The 23,061-nt window shown below is 48.2% G+C and overlaps 2 protein-coding genes across 6 annotated transcripts in view; one reads left to right on the top strand and one right to left on the bottom strand.

Moving 5' to 3' along the window:
• Nucleotides 1-23,061, bottom strand: part of MDGA2 (MAM domain containing glycosylphosphatidylinositol anchor 2) — a 315,520-nt gene that overhangs the window by 31,754 nt on the left and 260,705 nt on the right. For all 5 annotated transcript variants that reach the window (XM_042868550.1, XM_042868537.1, XM_042868569.1 and 2 more), the window contains exon 10: nucleotides 11,173-11,321. In XM_042868550.1, the coding sequence (XP_042724484.1) occupies nucleotides 11,173-11,321 (149 nt within the window). The remainder of the gene's footprint in view (nucleotides 1-11,172; nucleotides 11,322-23,061) is intronic.
• On the top strand, nucleotides 19,365-22,505 carry LOC122178412 (inositol 1,4,5-trisphosphate receptor-interacting protein-like 1). Its single transcript, XM_042868582.1, has 2 exons — nucleotides 19,365-19,383; nucleotides 20,484-22,505. The coding sequence occupies exon 2, from the start codon at nucleotides 20,487-20,489 to the stop codon at nucleotides 22,122-22,124; it is 1,638 nt and encodes a 545-aa protein (XP_042724516.1). The 5' UTR covers nucleotides 19,365-19,383; nucleotides 20,484-20,486; the 3' UTR covers nucleotides 22,125-22,505.

Here is a 23,061-nt window from a genome sequence, read left to right on the forward strand (position 1 = left end):
CCCTAACACTAACAGAAAAGCAAAACGCCTTTCCCTGACATCACAGAAAGGGAAAAAAGTAGAAGTGTGACAGCATTTTATCACAGCAGGCTGAAACCATCTCCTCTGAGCTGTCAGTGAAAGCGCATTTATTCCCTATCTCCTGTTGCAAAATCAGCCAACATGATGTGAGCAACGAGACCCGAACACATGGATTTCCTGAGAAATTAATCCAATGGGATGATTAAATATTGACTGCCCATACGCACAATTATGCTTATAAAAAATAAACACATTTGTAGTCCATTGTACTTGGCCTATTGATTCCAGCTGTAAATTTCTTCATTGACTCAAAAAGTCAGACAAGAATCTCTTTAATTAATGACAATAGAATGCCATGTATATTAATCTACTGCATACTCCTATAAAAAAAAACAAAAAAGTGGCAGTCTTTAAAGTGATTTCTTTACAATTTATAACCACGATGACAATTGATTTTCCTTAAGAAAAAAAATGAGTATTCTTTAGCAGTTACATCTATAAAACAGCATGGGGAAATACTTGGGCCACGGGCAAATCTTTCTCCTATCTGCACAGTGCAGAGGGAGCACGTCTGTGCAATGCCCACCTCTTTGCTGCTGCACAACTGCAGTGGTTGCTCCCCTCTAATAAGTTTACCCAGCAGCATGATCAGAGCTCTCTCATTTTCAACACAAGCCTTATCAGGTAGGTGGCAACTGTGTCAGCTTCATTTCAAAGGCTACTTACGGCCCTGAAATGACTCGCAGTGACAAATACCTATAACTCAGGCAAAAATAACAAGGCCAGCTGCAATGCATGCTCTGCCATGCTCATCATCAGTTTATTTTGCATGCTGCATCATGTAATATTGCTATTGATGACATCTCTTCTTTCACAGTTTCACACGCAGTCACGGAAGCATCAAGGCACTGCATTTGTTTTTGCACTCAACCTGTGCCTGCTCCCTGCTCCCTGCACACAGGACAAAGCAAGGGCAGCACCACTGGGTCTCAGTGCCATGGACCTAACTGCTACCCCACAAAAATCTACCAGAAATAAGCCTTCTTTACATGACCTTCCATCCCCACTCTATATACCACTTGCCATTTGTTGGTGTTAGCAGCGTTGTGTAATCGGTTTTATGTGGGACATGGAAAATTATCACCCTCCTTTTCCTTCTTTTAAGCAGCTAGCAGTCTCTAAGTTGCCATTAAATAGGAACTCGGCGTCCAAAGATGCAGAACGCTTTTATGGGCAACAAAACTGATGGATGAGTGGTCAGGATGCCAGAAACAGCTGTCCATGATCCAACACTATAGGCTCATATTTGCAGGGGAAACAAATGGGAACAATTTAAGGAGAGATGGCACAAGAGATCTGGAAGCTACATGAAACGACAATTAAGTTCTCTTTAATTACTACCACATTTGAAGTTTCAAAGACAAGTTAACCTGGGAAATGGGAGATGTTGTTTCATCAGAGGAAAAGCAAAACACAGCACAAATAGCTATGAAACGTGTTAACTACACTGCCTTCTGTTTTAATGTATTTTTTTTCCATACAAATGAATGATAATGAAAAAGTCTTTTAAAATTTGAATTAGGACACTTCAGTCCACTGGCTACATAACCTGCAATGTAGGCTATTCATCCCTGGAAGGTCTTTCTCAGCATTTTTTTGCTTTTGATAACCTTATATGCAGGGACAAAGAGAAAACTTTGTATTTGCAATAGGCACACCCTTCTTTAATAAGAAAGGTGATAAAATTTATCTCTATTCACTTTCTTTATGACAAAACAAATCTGTACCAGTACATGAATTGATACAGGAACTTGCTAGGGCACGGACACAAAATTATACACTCCATTTTGCAACCAGTGTCAATGCAGCCTTCAACTGAATCCCCCTTTCCAAGCACATAATGCTTGTTCCAGGCAGATAATACTCTCTGCTGTGTAGAAACTGAGCAGTTTTCACAGTTAGTTTGGATGCACTTTGAAAACATACAAAACATACAGGAAATTCAACATGTAGGGCTTCATGGCCTTTTAGCACAAAACTCTGAATTTTTCTCTGCTCCTAACATGACACAACAACATGGCTCTATGACTGCTGATTTATTCCATGACCTTCAGATTTACCCTGTTATTGAAGTCTGTGTTTAATGGAAGCAACTACCAGGGCAATGGCTGCCTCTGAAGGCTGACCAGAGACGGCATGGTGTGACTTGAGATACAAACAGCAAAATCTAGGTCACTAATTCCAAAGCCAAATCCAAAGCTGAAACACATGAACGTCACAATATTCTCCTGAGAGCTATTAATGAGATGCAAAAATGCTCCTTGTGTGCAGACAATGTCTTGGCAGTCCTCAGCACTTTCAGAAGCAACTGGAGGGTGACCGAAAAACCATGCAGTCACCATGGTGAATGACACCCAAGGTTGCACTCATGCTTTGGTTCAAGTGCTGAGTGGGACAGTTACAAATGATGGGCTGTGTGCAAAAGTGACTGAGAAATGGAAATTCCTTCATGCATCCAGTCACAGTGACAAAAGGGCCTCATGGGCTGCACCCAACACTGGCTGTATTCTCCACTGATGCTGCAGGACTAGAAATGGTTTACTCTCAGACCACAGCACTCCAGTGTCACCCTTCCATGCAGATAAGTGCATGTTCCATGCTCCAGCCATGGGGAGGATCAAAGCTCAGCTGAGCAGTGCAGTAAATCTCATGTGTTCTGATGGCGTATAAAGCAACAAAGCAGGTAACAGGGCTAGAAGGCATGCCAACATTGGGTTGTCCAGTGCAGAGAAAATGAAGCCAAGAAGCAACTTTACCCTTCCCTTCCCTTCCCTTCCCTTCCCTTCCCTTCCCTTCCCTTCCTTTCCCTTCCCTCCCCTTCCCTTCCCTTCCCTTCTCCTTTTTCCACTTCCATTCCATTCCACTCCATTCCACTCCATTCCATTCCATTCCATTCCATTCCACTCCATTCCATTCCACCACATCCCATCCCATTCCACCCCATCCCACCCCACCCCACCCCATCCCATCCCTATTCGATGAAGAGAAATTAATACCAATTATTTGCCTGGGCTATTGTTTTCCCTACTGTTTCAGAATGGCAGCGTTACATGACTGCACACATTAAGGACTCTCCTGGGGATGCCAGTAAATGCACTGCATCTCTCTCATGTACAGGATCTATCCTCCATGCCTTCTGAGTAAAGGCAGAATTTCACAGTTTAATGAAAAGAGCTGAAGCACCTGTAGATTGGGAGCAGGCTGCATCATTTTGCTCTCAGCGAAAGGTCACAACGTGGACTTCTCTACTGTTTGGGCTCAGATCAGTCATAACCCTGAATGTGATGCATTCATGACTGCATTCAAATATATCTTTCTCTTAAAGACTAAAATGTGATGTAAATCAGTAGAATCCACGTTAAGACTTCAGAACTGGTAAGTCCCAGATGAATTCACACAGCTCTTCAGGATTAAACAAGAGCTGCCCCGTTCCTCGCCCCAATTGCACAGGTTTCCCTGCTCCTTCACTACTGCCAGACATCTCCTAAACAAAGCTTTCAATTTTTAATCTCTATTTCGTTATGCATTCACAAAAGGTGGGTTCATGATTAAACCTTGGTAAGGATGGTTTTAGGAGAAAGCTTTCTCATTTCAACGACATAGCAAACCTGAGGTTCATATGCTAGAAAGCTGCTGCCCACTCAGCAAAGTTTAGGGCACAGTGAGCTGGGCACTGCCAGAAGTGCAACTGCCAGCAGCACTGCTTTGGGTGTGCATGCAGAGCACTGATGTGGATCATCATGCAAAGCACTGATGTAGATCTGCATGCAAAACAGCGCTGTGAGTTACATGCAAAGCACTGCTGTGGGTCTGCATGTTTGTTAAACACAGACGTGGCTCTGCATGTCAAACAGGAGCTTCATCTGCAGGAGATAACCCACTGTTTTCATCAGGGCAACAAGAGGTACAGTTATCAAAGTGGCATCAACTTAAGTTTATATTAAACACTTTACACCTTCATAACAACAACGACACTCCCATGATCAGGAAAGTATCCCAAAAGAAAAAGTGCCTCTGTCAGTGCAGAGCCTGAGCTGAGCTCACTCAATGCTACAACCTGCAATGAGCGGACCTGGAACAGCATGCAGGGAGCTCCTGTCACTACTGAACTAATCCATTTCTTGTCATTTCCAAAAGGTATTTATGAACTTTTTTTTTTTTTCCTTTTCTTTTCTTTTAGTGAAAACAACTACACAGTAACAAATCAATGAATGAAGCTGCAATTGGGATGAGAAACTCAACCTGTGCTGGAGCTTTGCTGTATAGCGAACGCAGAGAACGAGCTTTGTTGTCTGGGTAAATGAATTGGAAAACCAAGACTGCATTTTAAGCAACCTACGTGAGTCTCTGCACAAATAGATCAAGGAGTAATAATGCAAGGAGATAAGTGCATGCTGCCAACGTGCATTTCTGAGGAAAGTGAACGTGCTGATATTGCTTGAGTTTTTAAGCAAGTTTGGTTTTTTTTTTTTGCCAAAAAATAACAGCTCAACTGTCAGATGTGAGTGTTTCAACAAAGCATCTCTTAAATACTTAAGACAATCACTGCATGAGAGGAAAGGAAATAGTCTCTAGATTTTTAATGAAGTTCACAAAATGGAACTTTGATGTTTTAAATCAGCTCCAAAACACAGATGCACTGCAGTAGGGTGCTGATTTGCTTATGGAATGGCAATACAGCTTGTATTCAATTTAAACACATGTATGTTTCAGATGAAAAAAGGATTCTCCAGCAGCATAAGAAGGGAAGAAGCAGTTGTCTTCAGGGACTGATCGCTCATCCCAGCAGCTTTAATTTCTGTAATGCACATTCTTGGAGCATGCACTTGGTATAAACACAGCTAACATGCAGTGATATCACTACTCATCTAGGGGCAAGCACAGTCTAACGAACTGCCCATTTAATCACCGTTTTTCAGAAATGTCTTTTAACATCTCTTTTCTCCAAATTGCAAATGAAATTTACACAGGGCTTTTATAAATAAGGAAATCCTTCCTGGCCTCAGTTGTACCAAGAGAAATCATAGAATCATAGAATCACCAAGGTTGGAAAAGACCTAAAAGATCATCCAGTCCAACCGTTCACCTATTCCCAATAGCTCCTACTAAACCATGTTCCTCAACACAACATCCAGCCTTTCCTTGAACACCCCCAGGGTCGGTGACTCCACCACCTCCCTGGGCAGTCCATTAGCAAGCAATTAGAAGCAATACATCACAGCCAATGGGTTTGAGTTCGGTGCTGGGGCCACTTCTGTACCAGCAGCACCTGATGCGGTGAAGTCTCAGTTTTGATGACTGGGAAACTGGCAATTAATCTCATTTTGAGCTCTGTGGTGCTCATTTTGTAAATGCGCTCATTAACAGTGCTGGGAAAAATATAGACAGACCTCAAACAGGTTTAACTGCAATATGCTGTCTTTATGTGTGGTCATATACGCAACCTGATTGCCCTCTGCAGCCTGTCAGCCTGTCAGCAGACAGACATTCTTCTCAAATCACCAGAATTGCTCATTGCAGTGCAGAAGGAAATGCTGAAGGACAGTCAGCTTTCTTGGCCATGCAAGAGCACTTCCATTTGTTAGCAAAGACCAGAAACCTTGTGAGGCCCCATCTGGAGTCCACGCCTGGCGACCCCAACACAAAGAAAGACATAGAGCTCTTGGAATGAGTCCAGAGGAGGACCACTAAGATTGTCAGAGGGATCAGAGGTTGAGGGAACTTGGATAGTTCAGCTCGGAGAAGAGAAGGCTCCAGGGAGACCTCACTGTGGCCTCCCAGTACTTGAAGGGAGCGGATAAACAGGACGGGGAACGGCTGTTTGTAAGGGTGGATGGTGATAGGACAAGGGGAATGGTTTTAAAGTGAGACAGGGGAGGTTTAGGTTGGATATGAGGAGGAAGTTTTTCAGCCAGAGGGTGGTGAGGCACTGGCACAGGTTGCCCAAGGAGGCTGTGGATGCCCCATCCCTGCAGGCATTCAAGGCCAGGCTGGATGTGGCTCTGGGCAGCCTGGGCTGCTGGTTGGTGACCTGCACACAGCAGGGGCTTGGAGCTGGATGAGCATTGTGATCCTTTGCAACCCAGGCCATTCTAGGATTCCGTGATTTTATGATTCTATGATTTAAATATTCAGCACTTGGCCAACTGGAAAAAAAGCAGTAAGTGTGCTTTTTTTCATTGTGAAGTGGCAGCAGGAGGGCAGAATAGGGAACATGGTGCAGGAAAGCCCAGTGTGAGGTCCGAGTCTGCTGGTGGTGACATGGGACATCCAGGTCTCAGGCTGCTGATGCAGATCTGGGGAAGCACCTCTAAGAGTAAATTGCAATGCTGCCCTAAATATGCAGAGGTGAAAACACCTTTCTCAGAGCAAGCTCTACAAGCAGGGTGTATTCCTGTCCATTATCTATGTTTGCTTCCTAAACTCATCTCGCAGAAAAGCTGCCAATAAGTTCATGAAACATGGACTGTTGAGATGTGTCCTACAGACACAGGAAGAACGCAGCTTCTCTGTCCTTGGAAATGGTCTTAGATGTGGGAGAGAAAGACTAGAACACCTAATGAGTGGGTGAGGGAGCAGGGGTCAATGTGGAGATGAGGAGGCTCAGAGGAGACTTCATTGCTCTCTGCAGCACCCTGACAGGAGGTGGTGGTGAGGTGGAGGTCGGCCTCTGCTCCCAGGATAAAAGGCAATGGCCCAAGTTGTGCCAGGGGATGTTCAGGTTGGATATTAGGAAACATTTCTTCTAGGAAACAAAGGAGCGGTGATGCACTGGCACATACTGTCCAGAGAGTGCGAGGTCAATGTCCTTGGGGCTGTCTGAAATCCTCTGGTATTTTCAATATTAATGTTTTCATTATATGAAGTCAAAATTAACAAGAAAACCATTGGTGCCATTTACAGACAGAGGCTTTGAAAGGCCCACACCTTAGTCAACAACTTACATGCCACTCAACCCCCCGAGTTCCTTCTGCACCGCTCGGAGCTGTGCTGGGCTGTGTGCAGGAGCACAGCAGCAAAGGGAGCCTCAGCCCTACCACAAGTGTTTAAATGTAGTTGAAAACAAACTGAGTTATCTACAAAAATAAATTCCCCTAGCTTGAGTAATTTCTCTCGCTAAATTGCTCTTCAATTCACTCCATTCTCTTCTGCATCCTTCCTAAAGTTAGACTGATACGCCGCATTCTCAGCAGTAATCAATTCATATTGCAGATGATTCTGCTGAGAAAGAGCAAGTGAGAATGGAGTGCAACAGCCATGCTCTGGCCAACGTGCCACTGACTGTGTTACTGTCACCCCTTCAAACACAGGAGCATGGTGATCTCCTCCTTCCCATGCGGGATTTTAGGAACTGTCTGGCCAAGGTCAGGAAGGAGACTTGGCCATGGAGACCTCTGGCTTTTTCAGTGTGTAATATACAGGGGGGACAGTATGGGTATGCTTGAGTCATCCTGAAGACAACGATGAGAAGTTGGCCAAGAACACAAGGTAAGAACACTAAGCTTCCTACAAAGTCAGAGGATTCATACAATCTGCCCCTTGTACAAGGCTTTTTTCTTTTCCTTTGTTTTTGTTTTTAATTAATGTAATGCCTTTCAATATTTTCCATAATTGCACCTCCTCGTTTGCTACACCTCCATTGCCCACTGATGTGACCCAACATGAAGAGCTGTGCTCAGACCCCACTGGAAGTGCCTGCAGGACAGGCAGACAGATGGGCAGGACAGTAACCTGTGCCTCATTTCATTAAGATTAAGCCAAAAGATAATATATTAATATAATATAAAAATATATTAAATATACCAAATATAATATTAAAATATAAAATATAAAAGATAAAATATAAAAATGCCTTGCTTGGACTTCCTAAAGGAAACAAGAGCTGCGAAGAAAACTTCAGGACAGCTTATTTCCTCATTTCTTCTGAAGAAGAATGTTTCAAGTATTTCATGAAAACAACACTAGAAATATTCCAATATACATTTCAATTCGCCTTTTCAGCTCTCCCACTTCCTCCCCTAAAATTAATTGCCACAGATTTGAGTACATACATTCGAACAGCTCTGAATCACATTTTTATATACATACTGATGTACAGCTACCGTAAATTTTCTGTAGCATAACAAAAGGAAACACCATGCTTCAAAATGCCTTTCTCTTTGCAGTAGGCTGACTTGTGTGATGACAGCACCACGATCTTGATAGAGTGAACGTCTGCAAATTGATTACCCGTCAGGTGGAGCCCGGAGTGTGCTAACATACATACATTCCTCCTAAGTGGCTTTCATTCTAAGTATGTTGCTTTAGTATAGTTCTTTCCATTCATCTGTTCCTATTTTCACTCTGTAGGCAGAAAAATGACCCTTCTCTCTCCTCTGATTGTCTCTTCCCATAATAGCACCCTTTTGCCTTCATTCTGTGCTTAGCACCACTGCTTAAGAAGCACAGCCCCTGTCTTCATTTCCAGGTGACACAGCGCTGAGACAGTGGCCCCCTGGTGCTGGTGTTCCTTGGTGCTGAGGGCACTGACCAAGCACAGCCACCAAGCAGTGTGCACACCTCTGCTGCTCCTCCTTGAACACCAGCAAGGAGCTGGTCACTAACAACTCCTGGGGCTCCAATCCAATGGCCGCAGAGGTACTTGGTGAGTGCATCTAAGACCTGCTGCTTGTGTGCTTTTATAGAATGGCCCGGGTTGGAAGGGACCTCAAGGATCACGAAGCTCCAACCCCCACCAATGCAGGGCCACCAACCTCCACATTTCACAGCAGCCCAGGCTGCCCAGGGCCCCATCCAATCTGGCCTTGAACACCTCCAGGGATGGACAGGGCATCACAGCCTCTCTGGGCAGCTGTTCCAGCACCTCACCAATCTCATAGAATCATAGAATCATAGAATCACCAAGGTTGGAAAAGACCTAAAAGATCATCCAGTCCAACCGTTCACCTATTACCAATAATACCTCTCATAGCAAAGAACTTTTATAGGCCAGACAGTCCTCACGCACCTGTGGCCAGTGACCAGGTAGCTGTACAGCTCTGTAACGTGCATCCAGTCCCAGGCCCTATAAAATCCCACATGTATTCCCAACTTACTGCCTTTTGATTCTTCCTTCAGCTAAGCAGCAATATACAGGCTGGGTAAAGAGGAACAGGTACTGGAGCTCAGGTCTCAGCAGTCTGAATGCAAAACCAGTTTACCAATCAAAGATAATGCTGTACTTCTAACCACAAGCAGCCACCAGAACACTGACCCAATCCACCTAGCAGTGTTTTGCAACATATTATAAAAAAACACTGCTAAGTAAACGATCCAAACACCATGATTTCAGAGGGCAGTGTGCTAGCAATGAGTAATAGAGAGTGCAAAGGGAAGGAAGGATGTTAATTATGGCCCATGTTTCAGGGGAATTACTGCAGTGATGGGTGAGTGTGTCCGGATGGTTTGCTAGATTCTAAATCACTCTCATTTTAAATGTGACTTCAGACAGAGGAATAAAACTTGTTTTGATTGACCTGATGGAAGGGTTCTTGAGGTAATTACAGTAAAGTCACTACTAATTTTAAGCACACAAAATTGATAATTAAAAGTAAGTTAAAATGGAATGGGGAAAAAAAAAAAAAAGCAGCAGAAACACCTAATGCCACTAATTTCATTACATATTATTTTGCTTCAGCAAATTCTTTTTTAAAATTTAATAATTTCTCTTGGGTACCAGGAGGAACAGAAGTGATTGGTTCCAAATGACACAAACATTTATTAAAAGTCACTGATTTTCACTGAGACAACAAAATACCTCCTGCCCTCCACTCTGCGCCTTCACGAATTGGTCTTGAACCCTGATTTCTAGCCTCCCTGCACAGACTCTTATTTCAGCCATTGAATAACCAAACACCTCCTTGTGCCATCAATTCAGATACAATTTAAGGAAGGCCAGCTCAACAGCAGATTGAAAAACAAGCCCCAAAAAGCATCAGGTATATTCTCCCATGTTGGCAGTGGAACATCTTAATTTCATGGCAGCAGGTCCAGGCTCGGAGCAGGAGTTCAGGGCCCCAAGTTGGCAGCCAGTAAGTCCAATATGACCCAGAGGTGACCATGGTAGCCAAGGAGGAGCTCACACCAAGAAGCATCATTTCCAAACCAGGCATTTTTCCCTTGAGAATGCCCAGAATTGCCAAAAATCAAGCTGGCAATATCAGTCTTTGCACATCTGTAACATTTGGCAGGGACATATTCTGAACAGAACCACAGGCAAATGGTGTGGCACAAACATTTTCTGCCTTCAGAAGACATACTTGTGATTTTTTTGGTATTGATTTAGCTGGTGGAGAGTGCAAAAGCAAACTAACATTAATTTTACCCCATGGAGTGGAGTAAAGAGAGGTGTTCTCATTTAATCAATTTAAGCAATGCACAAATTGGTTCTCTAATTGGCTTTTAAAACTCAGGCTTTGTAATGATCACATCAAAAGAAGACAGATGATATTTTTAAAATTGCAAAGGGGTGAACGAATGGTGATGGCTATCAATTCCTCTGCAAGAGAGCCAAGCCCCATTGATAAGTTCTTGGTGAATCTCCAAAGACCCATACAAGCTTGACTTCAGTGCAGTTAGGGAAGATGGCTCTGTTCTCAAGGGTAACTAAATGTTTCTGAAGGAAAGCTACATCTGCTCCTATAGTTACCTATTTACACAGAAGATCATATAAAAGATATATAGATACATAAAGAGTTTAATTTCATTGAAAACTTCTTTTATGTAGTCTTTCTAATGTGTTTCGAGCTGCAGCCTCTGCAAACCCTCTGAGGAGCAGCTCTTTTAATCTCTGTTTCACACTGGAAATGTGCAAATTAGCTTCCAGGATCTGCACACAGCACAGGACCACACCTGCAAGATGACAGCAAACCTTCTGGAAGGAGGAGAGACCACTCCAATTCACAGAACAAGGAAAGAGGGAGGAAAACAAACAACACAGAGCGAAATAAAGTAAAATAACACAAATAAAAAAGAACAAATAAGGCCGGGCAGCCCTGGCAGAGGTCAGCAAACCAACAGGCAGCTCCTGCATGAAGGAGCTTCTCCCCTCACCTGCCTAATCCCCAGGCGGTAGGCGAGGATGCGGTCCACGGCGTTGGGGTTCATCTGGGTCCACTGCAGGCTGTAGGAGTACACGCGGGGCCGGTTCTGCCACAGCGGGTTGTAAGTGTCATAGTAGAACTCCGGGGCGTAGGCCTTGCCTGCAGGAGACAGCAACAAAAAAGGGAAAACAAGGACAGCAGGATGGTCAGAGAGGCGGTTGTGGAGCCAAGCGTTGCTACCCAGCCTGCGACCACCCCCAGCTCACTGTCATTCTGTTATGCATCTTCTCTGCATCTTCTTCCAGAGGCACATTTTAGGATTAACTGCCTCTATCCTTTTTCAAGGGATTCAAGGCAACAGTTTGTCGCTGACTCACTCCTCAAAGCCATCCTGGGCCCAGGTGTGGGCAGGGAAGGGGAAAAATTCCCTGAGCTCCTGACAGGGCCGAACTGGAGTGATGCAACGGATCTCAGTGCTCATTCCTCATGGCCCAGCTGACTAGAATAGAGATATCAAAACAAGCTGCACTGCACTGAGCAGGGAAAGGCTCAGCGACAGCTGCTGTACCTGGCACAAATAATACGGAATGACATCTGTACACACAACGGATATTTCCAGTGACTGCTGCCTTCACTGCATCTTCTCCTTTCCTACTTCCCAAGCAAAAGTGCACAGAAGCTGTCTTTTGTAGGACTGCAGATGTGTAGATTTACAGCACTGTGTATGGTATTTAGCTGAACACACTAATCTTGCACAGGAGATACAGAGGGGAAATGCCATTTCAGTGCATCCTGGGCCATGAGCTATTCACCAGAATGGTGTTACAGCCTTCCTTCTTCCTAAATGTGAAAAACGTAAGTGTGATGTCCCAAACATGACAAAACATGACTTAAATCATTAGATTTGAGTTTCCTTTAATTTAAACCTGTGAAGACCAGTGACACTTTGTTACAGGGTAAATTACACGAAGGTGAATTACCTTTGTGGCCTCAGAAGTGTCCCACCAAGAGTGATTTGTGTGTAATGGCAAAAATGACACCAAGTGCCCAACATGGTTGCTCATCCATAGGCATGTAGTGGGGTAGCTGAGCCTCTAAAGAGAGGGGCAGATGTGACAGAGGAGCTCTCAAATATACAAAATACATACGTATCATCTTTGTGCACCATCCTAGAGCATCCTGTGTACCCCAGCCCTGCTGTGCAGGCTCAGAAGTTGAGTTCCTGAAAGACTACCAGAAGATGTGATACAGACGGGTCACCTGCAATCAGAGCTGCCCAGTATCCTTGGGGGAACAGTGCTGCCTTAGAAAACAATTCCAGCATACCTCCAAAATCTCTGTGGATTTGTCCTTAGGAACTACGTGTTTCAGAATTGAATGAGCCCATATAAGCCAAAAAGACACATATTGGCTTTCCATTTTTAAGTCACTTTTCATTGATCTTTCGTTAGCTCACCATACCACCACAGTGTTCCTTCAGTTTGTCACAGTTTAAAAAAAAAAAATAATAAAAATATCTGGATTGACTTGAAACATGTTTTAACAGCTGGATTTGTAGCAAGCATTGCTAACCACAAGTTTCTGACAGATGGAATAGGAAAAAACAAGAGGCCAACAATGACTGTCAGTCATGGCACAGGTCCATCCTTGCCCTGCACCCATCTCTCTGCTTTCTGTGGAATTTCTGTACTTTGAGAATGACACTGCTGGGTGCAGAACGTGGCAAACGCAAATCAGGCACTGCGGTGCAAAATGCTGCATACTGTCACCTGAATTATGCAAAAACCAAACAGGAGAAACCAAAACATTTGCTGATGTTATCTTCCCATGAAGGTCTAAAAGGGATGGAGCATTAGATAAAACAAGTAGAGCGAAGTCCTTCCACAAAGCTCATACCTCTGTCCTTTGCCAGTGGAAGTAACCACGAAATGCAATGAAAGACCCATGGTGGGCTGATGGGAAGTTGGGAGTTGCCTGCTCATGTTGACCTAGCAGAGGGGTAGGCAATCACCATTCTCATCCTTTAACTCCGATATCAGGAGCGTGCGCCAAAATGCACAAGGTATTTATAGAGATGGATGGGGAGCCCTAGATGAGAACTTCAGTCATCAGAAAGATTTGAGAAAAGGGGAATTAAGTAAAAAGAAAAAAAAAAAAAAAAAGAGGAAAATAGAGAAAGGAAAAAGATGGTGAATATCTTGCAGTTAGTGAGTAAGCTTTTACCTTTGGCCATGCCATCCCCTCCAGCCTTGCTTTTGTTTCCACAGGATGAGAAACCTGTTTAGTCAAGTTAGGTTGGCCATACTGCCCACTGATGCCACACATTGAATTAGGTAAGAGAAAACAGGTTAGTGCTGAAGTAGCAAGCAATACTCAGAGGAAAAGAAGCAAAGCAAAACTGCGTTTTCAGAAATGAAATGTAAGAATGGAAAGAGGATCAGTGGTCGATTTGTTTTCCTTATTTATGTGCGGTGCAAACAATGGAAAGAAGCTCATGCTGAATGCAAATGATAATCTTCTCCCTTTTACTGCAGGTGGACATAATGGCATCTCTGGGGGTCTACAAAAAGGATCCATAATTAGATGCTTGTCACAATACAGGCACTTGAACAACACAGTCACCTTTTGAGAAATAATGAGGGCTCATGAAGAGTTGCATTATTCTAAAACCCTCCTAACAGAAGAGATTTCTGGTGCTACTGAAGATGCTGAGAAGATAACAACACAGTATTAAGTCCTTAACTTGCACACTTCAGAAATACACAAAAACTGGGTAGTTTTAAAGTAGGCTGAACTCAGACATTCCCTTTGATGGTGCAAGAGCTATGAGACACGTGGACAGTCTGCCAGGCTGTAGAAGAGCTAGCATGTCACTAACACCTGCCACCATCCTACTGCTTCATTTCCAGAGAGGACACTCCCTCATTATGGAAACAGGTGATGAAGGGTACAACACACAAATCTGCGATAAATAAACCACCAGAGTTTGTTGAATCACAGCATGGTTGAGTTGGAAGGGACCATAAAGCTCCCCCAGCTCCACCCCTGCTGTGGGTGCCCACCAAGCTCAGGCTGCCCACCTGCCACGTACAGGGCCATCAAACTCCAAGTTTAATGCTAAACCAGGCTGCCCAGGGCCACATCCAACCTGGCCTTGAACACCACCAGGGATGGACAGGGCATCCACAGCCTCTCTGGGCAGCCTGTTCCAGTACCTCACCACTCTCTGGGTAAAGAATTTCCCCCTGATGTCCGACCTAAATCTCCCCTCCCTCAACTTAAAACCATTTCCCCTCATCCTACACATATCAACCCTTTCAAAGAGTTGATTCACCTCCCCTCTGTAGGCTCCCTTTAGGTATTGAAAGGCTGCAATGAGGTCACCCCGCAGCCTTCTTTTCTCCAGGCTGAACAAGCCCAGCTCCCTCAGCCTGTCCTCATAGGGGAGGTGCTCCAGTCCCCTGATCATCCTAGTGGCCCTCCTTTGGACCCTCTCCAACAGCTCCCTGTCTTTTTTGTACTGCAGGCTCCACACTTGGACGCAGTACTCCAGATGGGGCCTCACAAGAGCAGAGTAGAGGGGGACAATCACCTCCCTGTCCCTGCTGGCCACCCCTCTTTTGAGGGACTCCAGGATACCATTTGCCCTCTGAGCCGCAACACTGTTGGCTCATATTAAGTTTTCCATCTATCAGGACCCCCAGGTCCTTCTCCACAGGCTGCTCTCAAGGACCGCTCCTCCAGCCTGTACGGATGCCTGGGATTCCTCCGGCCCAAGTGCCAAACCTTGCACTTTGCCATGTTGAACCTCATCAGGTTCACCCGGGCCCACCTTTCTAGCCTCTCGAGGTCCCTCTGCATGGCATCCCTTCCTTCAACCATGTTGACCGCACCGCTTAGCTGGGTGTCATCAGCGAACTTGCTGAGGGTGCACTTGATTCCTACATCGATGTCATTGATAAAGATGTTGAAGAGCACCAGTACCAAGACAGACCCCTGTGGGACGCCACTCATTACCAGCCTCCACCTGACACAGAGCCATTGATGACCACCCACTGTCTGCGGCCTTTCAACCAGTTTCTTATCCATTGAGTGGTCCACCCATCAAAACCACATCCCTCCACTTTGGAGATGAGGATGTGGTGGGGGACCATGTCAAAGGCCTTGCTCAAGTCCAGCTAAATGACATCGGTCACCTTTCCCTTATCCACCGATGCCATCACTCCATCATAGAAGGCCACCAGATTGGTCAAGCATGACCTTCCTCTGATGAAGCCGTGCTGACTGTCACAGATGACACGTCCATCCCTCATGTGGTCGAGCATATCATCCAGGATGATCTGTCCCATGATCTTCCCAGGCACAGAGGGGAGACTCACCGGCCTGTAGTTCCCAGGGTCCTCCTTGCTCCCTTTCTTGTAAATGGGAGTGACATGACCCTTCCTCCAATCATCCGGGACCTCATCTGACAGCCATGGCTTTTCAAAAATGATGGAGAGCGGCTCGGCAACCACCTCAGCCAGCTCGTTCAGAACCCTGGGATGCAGCCATCCTGCCCCATAGACTTACACACATTCAGTCTCATGAGGCGGTCTCGGACCTGCTCTGTCCTCACAGCAGGGGGGATTTGTCACCCCGGTCCCCACCTAGAGGTTTAGGGATGCAGGGCTCAGGAACGTGAGAAGTTCTGGAATCTTGTCCACCAGTGAAGACTGAGGCAAAGAACTCGTTCAGTACCTCAGCCTTCTCACTGTCCGCTGAAGCGAGTTCTCCTTTTCCATTTACCAAAGGAGGCACGCTCACTTTGGCACATCTCTTGTGGCCAATGTACCTGTAGAACTTCTTCCTGTTGTTTTTCACGTCCCTCGCCAAGTTCAGTTCCGCCTGTGCCTTGGCTTTCCTGATCGCACTTCTGCAAGCCCAGACGGCATCCCTGTACTCTTCCCAGGTGACATGGCCTTGTTTCCAGAGCCTGTATACACCTTTCTTCACCCTCAGCACACCCAGCAGGTCCTTACTGAGCCACACCGGCTCCCCACCTCCTCTGCCCGCTTTCTTCTTCAGAAGGATGGAGAGTTCTTGTGCTCTCAGGAAGGCATCCTTGAAGAATAGCCAGCTCTCCTCAACGTCTTTGTTTTGTAAGACAGCATCCCAGGGGATCTCAGCCAGCAGTCCACTGACCAGCTTAAAGTTCACGGTCCTGACACCACTTTTTGCCAGACCCACATCCCTCGAGAACCATGAACTTGACCAGGGCATGGTTGCTACAACCCAGGCTGCCTCCAACCTTAACACCATTAATGATTTCCTCCGCACTGGTGAGCAGCAGGTCCAGCAACGCTTCACCTCTGGTTGGTCTGTCCAACAGCTGGACCAGAAAGTTATTGTCAACACATTCCAGAAGCCTCCTAGACCTCTTGCAACTTGCCGTGTGGTCTTTCCAAGAGATATCCGGATGGTTGAAGTCCCCCATCAGCACAAGAGCCCGCGAGTACGAAGCCTCCCACATCTGAAGCAAGAAAGCCTCATCAACAGTCTCCCCTTGATCAGGCTGCCTGTAGTATACTCCTATCACCAGTTGACCTTTGTTAGACCCATCCCTAATCTAACCCACAGGCTCTCAACCTGTTCCTGACCATTTCTCTGAGGGATTTCCTCACAGTCTATCCACTCTTCGACATAGAGGGCAACTCCCCCACCCTTCCTACCTAGCCTATCTCTTCTAAACAGCTGACAGCCCTCAACGGTGGTGTTCCAGTTATGGGATTCATCCCACCACGTTTCCGTGATGGCAACAAGGTCATACTTTTCCAAGCGCATCACAGTTTCCAACTCATCCTGCTTGTTTCCCAGGCTGCATGCGTTGGTATAAAGGCACTTCAGCTAGGCTTTCCGTCTTACCACCATTATAGAGGATCTAGGCTTCCCTAGAACAGTAGCACCCCCAACACCCCCCTGCCCCAGTCCATCACTTTGTACCTCACCGTCATCGCCTATCAAGTTCGGTACGAGCCCTCAAATGACCCACTCAACCCCAGTTCTGGTTTTGTCCCCTTCCCCCTTCATACCTAGTTTAAAGACCTGTCAATGAGTCCTGCTAGTTCCTCAGCTAAGATCCTCCTCCCTCTCAGAGACAGGCTACATCCATCTGCTGCCATCATACCAGGCACCAAGTAAGTTAAACCATGGTCAAAAAAAAACAAACCAAAATTCCTGCATTTGCACCAACTTTTAAGCCATTTATTTATGAGGTGGGTTTTTTGGTACCACTCAGCATCCTGCCCTGCCACTGAAGGTATGGAGGAAAACACCACCTGCACACCCGCTCCCTCGACTACCCACCCCAGTCCCCTGAAGTCTTTCTTGATAGCCCTGAGACTTTTCCCAGAGACTTCATCACTGCCAGCGTGGACTATCAAGACTATCAATAGCAGGTAATAATCGGAAGGGCAGATCAGACCAGGAAGTCTCCTAGAAATGTCCCTGACCCGTGCCCCAGGAAGGCAGCACACCTCCCTACGGGCAGGGTCAGGGCGACATATAGGGACTTTGGTTCCTCTCAGCAGGAAGTCTCCCACAACCACCACCTTTCTGTCCTTCTGGGTGGAAGCAGTCTTGAGGCGCGGGGTCGACCGCTGTACCCGAGGCAACCTCACGGGTTGACCTCCCTCCACATCCCCAGGCTCCTCTCCCTCAGGCTCCAGGGCCTCAAACCTGCGGGGCTAAGGACGGTCAGGATGGGGGATGCCTGCTTCGTTGAGCCGCTACCTGTTTCCACTCCTCCCCCTTCCTCAAATTGCTCAAAGGTGGAGGACAGGAGGCTCACTGCAACACCGTCAGCCTGCCGTTTCCCCTCTCTCACCTGTTTACGAGGCTGCAGGGGGTGAGATGCTCCACGTAGTGCCTCAGTTACGCTCCCAGATCTTGGAGCCGATAGGGACTGGCACCACCAGTCAATCTCCTTCTCACACTCCTTTACGGTCCTCAGCCTCTCTACCTCCTACTTTAGGTTGTCCACCAGGCTAAAGTCCTGTAGTTGGTCACATCTTATACAACTACCACTCATCTGGCACTTCAAAGGCCAGGCTCTGGCACTTATGACAGCCAGTGACCTGCGTACTAGCATCTCGTGTTGGGGCCTCAGTCTGAGTCTCCACACACGTCCTTGCACCGGCTATCCTTTCAGGCACGCACAGGACCTCCGTCTGGGTCTCCAGGTTCTTCTTGGCTGCAATCATTTTTCGGCGTGAGCATGGGATTGCTGTCTGGGTCTCCGTAATTTTTGCGGCATTAGCCTTCCACCGGGGTGCAGCCATCGCAGACCAGCAGGCATAAACGCTACTAAATAGCCTTAATGAGGTGCGCCTCATCAGCCCCGCCCTGCTGCCAGCAGTGCTGGCTCTGCCCTCGCCCCGTTGCCGGCTCGTTAACAGGAGCCCCCACACTTATCACTCACCCGAGGGCGGCAACAGCCGTCCTTGAGGGGGAGTCCCGTGTATGAGTGGCTTATTGTTTCTCCTCGATAAATCAACCCCGGTGTTTCTCACACCTTCTGTACTGGGCAGCGAACGGTTGCAGCCCTCCCTGAGGCTATTTCTAGGCAAGGGGGCGGGGGGATGAAGGGGGGGGGGGGTGCAGAGCCGTTGCACTTGCAACGCCCCCACCGCGTCGGCCGCTCTCGCGAGAGCTGCCCGGCCGACAGCTGCCCGGCCGCTCTGTTCTCTCGGGGATCCCTGAGCGAAGGAACCGACCGAAACCTCCTGCACCTCGCGGTCAGTCGCTGCGCTTCAGGATGGAGCAGCTCTGAAGCAGCGATCCTCGGCAATCAAGAAAACTCCAGGGATGGGCGCCCACAGCACCTCGAGCCTCCTCTTCTCCACGCTGACCCACTCAGCTCCCTCAGCCCTGTGCTCCAGAGCTCTCCCAGCTCCATTCCCCTCACTGCACACCTTCCAGGGCTGCGGGGTTTGGCCTCTTCTTCCAGGCAACGAGCAGGACACGGGGCAGTGGCCGCAAGTTGTATCAGAGGAGGTTTAGATTAGACATAAGGAAGAACTATTTCTCTCAGAGAGTGGTCAGGCTCTGGAATGGCTGCTCAGAGAGGTGGTGGAGTCGCCGTCCCTGGCAGTGTTCAAGAGGTGTCTGGATGACGTGCTGCGAGATATGGTTTAGTGCTGGTGGTGGCAGTGGTGATGAGGAGATGGTTGGACTCGATGATCTGGTAGGTCGTTTCCAACCTTGTGATTCTATGATTCTATGATCATGCTCCCATCCTACAGGGCCATCTCCTTAGCTGCCAGAGCACTCGATGCCTACGGGGCTGCCTGGGTTCAGCGCTCACAGGCTCCCAGCCCAGCCTTTCTCTGTTAGCCTTCGAGAAATATTCCTGCCTCGGGCACGTGTGATTCTGTAACATGGAGCAGACGCTGCTCAGTGGGCAGCGGCACTTGCTCCTACATATTTTCTCTACAGCAACACCTCACCCAAAGGAGCCAGAGCCCGTGCAGCTGCAGAGGCCGCTGCACACAGGGGCATCCTAATATTCATTGTCAGAGCCCTTCTAGCAGCCCGGCTCGAGCCAGCCAGCCTTTGGCTCAGAGCACCTTCAGACCACCGGAGGCTGAGGGAGCAGTCAGCAAAGGGCCGCGTGACGTCAGGTGCGCAGATCTTGACAGGACTGTCACCAGCCTTCAGCTTTGCTCCCTTTGTGGCATATCAGCACTAAGATGAGTTTTGTGCATAGTTTGAAAATTCTTACGTTTCCTGAGGAGTGACAGGACTCCAAATGAATTTCAAGGGACTGTGTATTTGGAACGTAACCAGGGGTGTCACATGAGGAGCACAGCATCCATGCAACGTGTCACCCGATTTTCTTTTTGAGAAAGGCCTGGGGGGCTCCTGCCTGCTCTGTACAGGGTATCCCCATGAGCCATGGCTGTGGCCGCCCAGGGCAGCTGAGGGAGAAGGGCCAAAGGGTGGGGTCGCGCTGCCCGTTTGTGACATCACATGGAATGCATAGCATCACAATGCAGGGGATGGCTTTAGGGCCGCTGTCAGGCAGCGCGGCTGCAGTTTGACCTGGGCCATTGGTGAGTGCAGCAGCAGGGGAAGGTCGGGCTGGATGAGGGAAGTGGTGCAAACGCCGGCCCCTGTGGAAGTGCCACGGGCAGTGCTTGGAACCGTCCCCGCCAGCCCTGGCCTCGCTCCCTGCTGCCACCCAGCTCCCTCGTACCCACTGCTCCTCCCTGAGCACAGGGCCATGCAGCTGCTGGCCCCGCTCCTTCCCAGTCCCACTGAGCCCCTCTCTCCCATCTCTTGCAGATCATGGCTTTCGTCCTTATTCTCGCCTTGTTGGTGAGGGCTCTTTGTGACAATGCGGTCATGCTCGAGGGCGTGCAGCAGCAGGAGGTCAATCTGCGAGAGCAGATGACACAACTGCAGCACGAGACAGAGCAATGGAATGTGGAGCAGAGATGGGTGGACGTGCCAGCTCTGCTCTTTACTCTGCTGAATTACTGGAGGATCTGGTTCTGTATGGGACTGTTTTTCCTGCTCTTTTGGAACATGTGGCAGTCCGAAAAAATGAACCAGCACCATGATAGCAGCAGTGAAGAGGACAGCTTCAGCAGCAAGGAGGAGGCAGCGGGGGCAGAGCAAAAGGAAGAGGAACAGGAGAAACAGGTGGAACAGGTGGAACAGGTGGAAAAGGTGGAACAGGAGAAAAAGGTGGAGCAGAAGGAAAAGCTGGAGCAGGAGGAAAAGGTGAAACAGGAGGAAAAGGTGGAACAGGAGGAACAGGAACAACAGGACGAGGTGGACTTCTACAGAATACCCTGGACCAGATTTATTGCAGAGCGTGCTCTTCTAAAGGCACAAGGAAGGCCGTCCAGATGCCAGCTGGTGGAGGAGCTGATGAGCGACCTCCTGCTGGCCTGCAGATTTGTCTGGTCAAACAGTTTCTATCCAACCCTGCGGTCTGCCATCGGGGTGGGCAGCGCCTTTGAAGGCTGGAGTCCCCGGGAGGAGGACACTGTGTACCGCCTGCTCGTGCCTGTGGAGGCCCCCCGCGGGCACATCTTCCACCTGGAGCTGTATGATGAAGAGGACGAGCTGGCAAGGAACCCCCGCGTCCGCGTGGAACTGAAGTGCATGTGCGAGAGGGAGCAGCAGCTGGGGGACGTGCTGTGCTTCCTCCACCACCCTGTGGAAGACCTGGTCCAAAATCAGGACCCCAGCCTCCTACAGACCCTCTGCACTGACGCCTACCTGGATGTGGAGAAAATCGTCACCTGGTTCAGGGTACAGGTGGCAACAATCTGGAACACCACCCTTCAGGCAGACGCCTACAACCTAAAGGTGCTGCCCTCCAGACGCTCCTGTAAGCTCCAGCTGACAAACACCTCCAGCGGGGAAAAAATCCTGGTTGAGCTGCTGTTTGGGGTGCAGCAAGGCAACTCGGACATCTTCCTGAGCAGCCAGAACACAGAGGCCGGCTTTACGCCCAGCACCACATGGCCGCAGAGCTGTGCTGTGGCGGAAATGAAGTACTTCCAGTACTTGCTCAAGAAGGCTGGAGAGAACAGCGTCATCCAGAGCTGCCTGAGGTTCTTAGCCCACACCCTGGTGGGCATGGGCTTTTCCAACTATGTCCTCAAGACTCTCGTCTTCCACCTCGTGAACATCATCCCTTTGGGGAACTGGCAAAGGAGGAATTTCCTCAGTCGGCTGGAGAGTATCCTGCAGTACCTGCACTTCTGCCTGAAGTACAAACGCCTGGTCCACTTCTTCATTGGCAATAAGATGATGCCTGACGAGGTTATCCTGCCGCACAGCTTCCGGACAGCCACCCCGGTCAACCTCTTCCAGCACCTGGAGGACGACCCGGACGCCGAGTCCAGGGCACTGCGTGACTTCAGGGTGCTGAGAGATCGCCTCCTCAGACTGCTGCTGTTTGGACGCTGAGAGAGTCCTTTGGCTGAACTCTTCCCTCTTTTTGGCTCTAAGTTCACATGCTGTGAGCAATAAGACTCTGGCCTGTCTAGGAGGCCAGAGGTGGGTGTTGCCATGTGGCAGTCAGCACCAGTTTGTGGACAGAAGCTGTCATTCCAACGACAGCTGACTCGACCTCTTGGGACTTGACTTCTAAGTTTGTACTGTCATCGGAAAAAGTCGTTTGCTGTGGTCGTCGTCATCACCCGAACAACAACCTCCGACGGCCCATCTCTACTGAGGATCAACATCTGAGCTACGAGTTACACTAGAGACCCAGTGGTGACTCATTGTCTCTGTCTCTTGCTATCTACAGAGACTCCTTGCTTTTATTTCCAATCTCTTTTCCATCGCCCGACCTACCTTTCCATCTCCCTAGGCAACTAGGATTCGCAATAAACTGGTCGGGCCAACATTTGACCTGTTGTGTCTTAATTTTGCCGTCGTGTGCACAGATATTAAAAGAACCTCCTAAATCTCCCTCCTATAAATTGGAGCAAGACAGCCTTCGTGTGCAGAGCTCTGCTTGCCGGGAGCACCGCACACGGCAGCCGTTCCCTGCTACCACACCGTGAGGAGCCGGACCCCGTGCAGCTGAAGAGGTGTCTGCACAGAGCTTCTAACAGAGACTCCTGTTACAGCTGGGCAGGGACCGCCCGGCCTCTCCGAGAGCCGCGTCCCTTTTGTTCCGGGAGCTTTGGCCTCTGCACAAAAGCCAAGAAATGCCTTGCTCAACTCAGAGCTGTGTTTGAGTGTGACCTGTGCAAGGAGGGACTGCAGCGTCAGCTGCACAGTGCCGTGGTGAGACGGCTTCAGAATACTGCCATGACGGGAGAGTCCACCGTCCCCTGGGGCAGTGAGATCTGTGCTCGGTCACCTCAATTTCAGAGGATGCTCTGTGATGTTCAAC

This window comes from Lagopus leucura, unplaced genomic scaffold (genome assembly GCF_019238085.1).
Source record: "Lagopus leucura isolate 7727_CA_CO unplaced genomic scaffold, USGS_WTPT01 Super-Scaffold_1, whole genome shotgun sequence".
In the NCBI taxonomy this organism is placed as follows: Eukaryota; Metazoa; Chordata; class Aves; order Galliformes; family Phasianidae; genus Lagopus; species Lagopus leucura.

Bases quoted from the DNA above. Each gene is read 5' to 3' on its own strand.
- LOC122178412 (XM_042868582.1), top strand. From the start codon at position 20,487: ATGGCTTTCGTCCTTATTCTCGCCTTGTTGGTGAGGGCTCTTTGTGAC.